This window comes from Ostrinia furnacalis, unplaced genomic scaffold, assembly GCF_004193835.3.
Source record: "Ostrinia furnacalis isolate ACB-3 unplaced genomic scaffold, ASM419383v2 OfSCF2702, whole genome shotgun sequence".
NCBI lineage: Eukaryota > Metazoa > Arthropoda > Insecta > Lepidoptera > Crambidae > Ostrinia > Ostrinia furnacalis.
The window spans coordinates 333,739-339,437 of NW_021132941.1; the positions used below are offsets into that span (position 1 = coordinate 333,739).

General features: G+C 34.1%; 2 protein-coding genes across 2 annotated transcripts; one reads left to right on the plus strand and one right to left on the minus strand.

Annotated features, from left to right (window-relative positions):
- Nucleotides 1-2,588: 2,588 nt before the first annotated feature.
- LOC114356222 (protein lethal(2)essential for life) lies at nt 2,589-3,294 on the plus strand. The gene has a single exon (XM_028309303.1). The coding sequence runs from the start codon at nt 2,689-2,691 to the stop codon at nt 3,250-3,252; it is 564 nt and encodes a 187-aa protein (XP_028165104.1). The 5' UTR covers nt 2,589-2,688; the 3' UTR covers nt 3,253-3,294.
- An 816-nt stretch (nt 3,295-4,110) lies between these two features.
- LOC114356245 (phospholipid scramblase 1-like) lies at nt 4,111-4,852 on the minus strand. Its single transcript, XM_028309330.1, has one exon. The coding sequence runs from the start codon at nt 4,711-4,713 to the stop codon at nt 4,111-4,113; it is 603 nt and encodes a 200-aa protein (XP_028165131.1). The 5' UTR covers nt 4,714-4,852.
- Between the last annotated feature and the right edge of the window lie 847 nt (nt 4,853-5,699).

A 5,699-nucleotide genomic window follows, 5' to 3' on the forward strand; every position in this document is an offset into this window, starting at 1 on the left:
TGTTTTAATAATGCAATGCAATGAAAAATGACGTATTTTTTATTTATTTACTAATGTTTCTTTTTATTTACATTTTTTTTTGACATTACTTTTTTAGTGTTGGGGACTAATTAATTATCTTACTGGACAATGAAATTGATTAAAATTTAATAATAATAATAGAGCAAGAATAATTCCATTTAAAACATGGATTATAATGATATACGCGTGTATAAATAAAATATAGACATATTTCTAATCGCAAGACAAGTAAAAATAAATAGGGGATATGAGCCGACACTAGCCCATGGTATGGTGAAGTCAGAAAGTTGATAGTAATATCTTCATTTTAATTATTTTAATTTTCATACAAACCAGACTTTAATTTTTTTTTGTATGAAAATAAAAAAAATAAAATGATGATATCAAATTTCTGACTTCACCATACCATTTATATGTTAACATGGGCTAGTGTCAGCTCATATACCCATTTACCTAACACCCTGTAGTGTTTTCTAGCGCAATATAATTTTGGTAAAGTTGTTATAAATGTGATAGTTTGTGAGAATGTTGATTTGTTACTCTTTCATGTACAAAAGTTACAGAATAAAGGTATTTTGTTGAAAGTATAACATCAAAATAAAATACGCTTTAATTTATCAAAGATTCTCCTTTTTACCTACGGTTTCACATGCATGAAATTATTATTTCAGAATGATTGACTTAGCAGGTACTTGTCTGTAATTGTTTTAGAGTCGAATGACGAATATAAAATTTTGTACACTTTGTAAACTGTAATATTTCATACGCTAGGTATAGCAACATTATTTTGTTCTAGAGTTGTCCAAAGTATGTACCTACCTACCTAACTACTGGCGATAGTACCGGCCGGTATTGATTTATTAATAATTAATATTTTATTTACGTTTATTTTTGATGCAACAATGCTATGAAATTTTATATGACGTTTTAGGTAACCTAATTACGCTTTCTCTATCAAATAACAAGATTGAAATCAGTAAAAAATAACGTTTGCACCATTTTTTAGAAATATTACTAACGCTAGTAGGGTATTAATTAGTCATCATCATCTTTACTCATTTTTATTAAGTTTTAGTCATGAAATCATGATTAGTATTTTACTCTTAGTTTTGATGGTAGGTTTTAAATAGGTATAATAAGGTATAGTTAGGTAGGTAGCTATTTAATATGAGGTCTTAAATATTCAGACTTACTAATAAAACCGAATTAAAAAATAAATGAAAAGCTTTTATTTTAAATAAAATACATATGTTTTGCTAATTCTTGTGGCACCCTGTCTGTGTGGGCAAAATTCCTCCATCTTGCTCCACTTGCCTGTCCTGGGCTATTTCTAGGCTCTAGCCCAGGAACCGAATCAATAACGTAAATTAATTATAATTTAATTATTAAAGTCCCTCTCTGTTAGAGGCTCTGCATTTAACAAATAAGTAAGATAATTATAAAAGTAAGATAGGCCTACTTAACTTAGGTCCTACTTTTCTATTTTCTATTTTTAGTGGACACAAATTATAGAATAAAGAAAAGAAGGGTCATATCTAAAGACAATGTAATCCACCAAAACGGTAACATTGTCTATTTTTAAGGTTTTCTATTGTCCTAAAGTAAGAACCTACAAAGAGAAGCGTTGTTTCGGGATTTTTCTAGAATTTTTAGGTTAAATTAAAGCATGCCAGACTTGTGTTCAAGTAGTGGCGGGAAATAATGTATAAAAAATGATAATTTAATCACCACGTGGTTTTCATGTGAGACTGTTGCTATCTCGTAGTGAGCGGCTATCAGCAAAAATGGGATATGAGTCAATGACCTAATCACTAAATCAGTAGTTTGTCGTAGTAAGGTGTAAGAAACATGAATGATGCTTTCAAGATTTATAGGTTAGTAGACCAAATGACTATTTTTATTTCAGAACGTAGTAAAATATTCATTTCATTGCACCTAGTTTCCCATCTGCTTAAAATAGCGTTTTTTTTTAGAAATGTGGGTAACGAATGTAACATAGCCTATTGTTAGAATAATTTTACTCTAAGTTCTGCTACCGAAGTTTCAATGGTCAAATGAACTTGAACTGAATTAACAAATAAATTCAATTTCAATTTTTTTCCATTTTCCAATTTTAATTTTTAATTCATCATTTTTCATTAAAAAAATTATCACATCACTCAACACTGACCATGACTTGAATTTTTTGCTACGATACTTTAATGCCATCTGTCGGTGAGTAGTAGTGAGCAGTACTGTATAATTAAATTATTCGCATGTAGATGACGCTGCTTTAGCGAGGTGGCATTTAAAAAACATTGATTGTCTATCTTATCATATTAGAAGAAAATTTTATTATTATTAGAACTATTAAAATTTGATTTAGTTAGGTATTAGGCCATTTATTTAAAAAACTAATTTGATTTCTCGAAAAATAAGCACATTGCAGAGCATTTCTAGAATAGGACATAATGTAGTCACTCGACAATAGATGGCGCTGTTTACCCTTTCTTGAACATTCGACTTGGCTCTCGAGTCCTCTCGTATATTCATTCAATGACGTATAAAAGCGACGCAGACCGCGCCACCTGCAGTCATTTTGATCAACTGCGAGTTCCAAGCGACTTGTGTGCAAGTTGTGCAACAACAAAGTAAACCTACAAGCGAATTTCATTCAACAACATTACAATGGCCCTTCTACCGTATTTGTTGGACGATTTTAGACCTCGTCGAGTTCGAGACCAACTCTTCGGGCTGGATTTGGCAGATGATTTGCTGACCGATGTCTTCGACCGGCCGCGTATTCAACTGCGGCACTACATTCGCCCCTGGAGAAATTTGGCGGCAATGTCACGGGACGTCGGGTCTACCATCAAAAGTGATAAGGACAAGTTCCAAGTGAATATCGACGTGCAGCATTTCGACCCTGAGGAGATATCAGTGAAGACGTCCGATGGTTTCATAGTCATCGAGGGGAACCACGAAGAAAGGAAGGATGAGCACGGCTATATTTCCAGAAGTTTCAAGCGCAGATATGCTCTGCCAGAAGGCTGTAATCCTGAGACCGTGGAATCAAGGTTGTCTTCAGACGGCGTCCTGACTGTCGTGGCTCCGAAATCTTGTAAGGAAAAAGATGAAAGAGCTGTACCCATCACGCATACCGGGCCCGTAAGAAGGAAACCACAAGAAGATGAACAGAACGGCGATGTTGAAGAAGTAGTCAAGTCTCCAATGAAGAAACGTAGGCGATAAATTAATGATTCTATTCCATAGATTAAGTTACTAGATTCTAGTGTTAATCTTAGATTCTAAGGTGTTAATTCTAATTACTTCACAGTATTTTTTTGATGAAGATTTAAGACTGAGTCGATTGTTAAGTACAATAAATGTAAGTTTCAATGAATGTCTTGTTTCATTATTAATTTTCCTAAAATTAAGAGGTTTTAGGAAGATAGGCAGTCTCCTAAGTCCTAATCGATTGCGAATCGAAAATTAATAAATTCCAAAACAGTACTCAGACACAACTTATTATAAAAACACTTCATTTTAATTATGAAAGCTAATTAAAATTATTTTTTGAAAGGAATCAACAGTCAAATCGAGTTAACGAACTACCTACTATACTACCTTGTGACGTCATAGATTCCCTTTGCCATGAGAAGACCCAATTGTAAACACTTAAATACTTAATATTATTATGCAATAAAAAAATTTAATTTGAAGAGTAGGCGGCAATAAGTACACGCATGACTGTAATCTACTAGGCATCTGACTATGGCCGGCAATACACGGACCGCTTGAAGCAGTCAGGGTCGACAGCTTCAAGCTGCAACTGCAGTGAACTGCAGAGTTCTATGGACGCACTCGCACATACACGAACCGCTCGAGCAGTTGCAACTTGCAACTTATTCGGTCGGGCGGCCGACCGCCCGAATCAGTTGCACTGCTCGAGCGGTCCGTATAAATGTTTATCATTGGCTAACTGCTCGAGCTGCTCATGTATGGCGGGCCTATGATGCACACAGATTGACATTGCCCGTACCTAATAAATAATTACCCATTTTATGGTCTATAACAAAACATTTCTTGTAGATAAAATTGAAAAAAGATTTAATATTTCAAATAACCGATTAAGAAACAAGCTCCCAGCAGCACAGCTTTATCGCCAACCTCCATTTCAACCGGGAAAGACACCCCGAAGTTGTCGTAATTGACCAGGGCCTCCACATTCCACTGCTTCTTCATTGTTCCCACCAGCTCATCTCTAGACAACACATCGTACACACCTCCAAAGAAACATGGGGCTTTTATCTTCAAAACAACTTGTTTCTCTCTGTTTTTCACTAGAAAAGTGTTTGCACAAGGGTTCACTTGTTTCACGTAGCCCACAAAGTTTCCCGGCGGTGCCCACACGTGGACTTTATTCACACAATACTTCGGCTTCTTAATTTCGATGACTTCATTGCCGTAGTAGTTGAAAATCTTCACTTGGAATCGACGGCAACTTTTTTCTCGGACGGCTAAAAATATTTTTTGCCCCTCATTGTTGAAGATAGTGTAGCCAATGCCTTTTTTGCCTATCACTTTGTGCAAGGCGTCCAATTTCTTGGCCACTATCAGCTCGTTCAGGGGACAGAAGTAGGCCAAGCCCGGGTGCTCTGTGTCAATTCTGGGACAAGACATCCATTTCTCGGGATTGTTCGGATCTTTCATTTAGTTTTGGGCAGGAGACTATTGCTTGATCTTCATTTTGTTGGGAGCTTGAGGCAAATACATGATTTATTTCGTTAAGAACATGTTTTTAATAATTTTACAGCGTTTATTGTTTGGTTTATTGTTTTCGTACTTTTGACAAAAGCGTCATTTTTATGCATAGATAAATTTTATTTTCTTTTTTGTGTTTGCGATACAATATTTTATTTGCAACACAAATTGTTAATTCGTAAATACAAAATATCGAATAATTATTGTACCATCTTATTGAAATAAAATTGTTTCAATTTAGTTAAATGACATGATTTTTGTAGTTTTTATGATGTTCGATAATAGCGTCATCTAGTAATTAATATTTAAACTAATTTGGATTAACACAAAAACGCGTTGACAATTTAAAGAACGTGGTTTTACTAACAATATATAGATGGCGCTGTTCTGCTTTACTAGCGCCATCTATGAGTTATTTCTTACACTAAATTCTTTGTGTGCGCCATCTATTGGGTGTATGAGTGCTTATGGTTTACCATCAACTTTAATAGATGGCGTTACTCTTAATTTTTTAATTGTACGCAATTTTTTTATCAGATTATTATTTTTATTTATATTTTTTAATTCATAATTCCTAAGCATTAAAATAAAAACAAAAGTTACGCATTTTTTTGTGGTCTGGTTTAAACTTTAACCGACTAGTGAAGAAGTTTAATGAAATGTTACCATTTAATTTTAAACTGTTTCGTCCGATGTTGCTAAATTTCACGACTTCTAGTAACACGTGTTCCTCGTCATTTGTTCCCATTTTCCGGAGCGAACACGAGGAAACAAAGCAAAATTTATTACACATGTTATTAATTAGTAATTTTTAAATTTTAGTTTTTAAGTTAATGTAACTTGGACGCTTAATTTTCTACCACAACAATTTAATCTCATTTGTATACTCATTTCAACAAAGAACACGTTCTTTCTATAAAAAGAAAAGTACCCAC

Excerpts from the sequence above, each read along its gene's own strand:
- LOC114356245 (XM_028309330.1), bottom strand. The coding sequence starts at position 4,713 with ATGAAAGATCCGAACAATCCCGAGAAATGGATGTCTTGTCCCAGAATT.
- LOC114356222 (XM_028309303.1), top strand. The coding sequence starts at position 2,689 with ATGGCCCTTCTACCGTATTTGTTGGACGATTTTAGACCTCGTCGAGTT.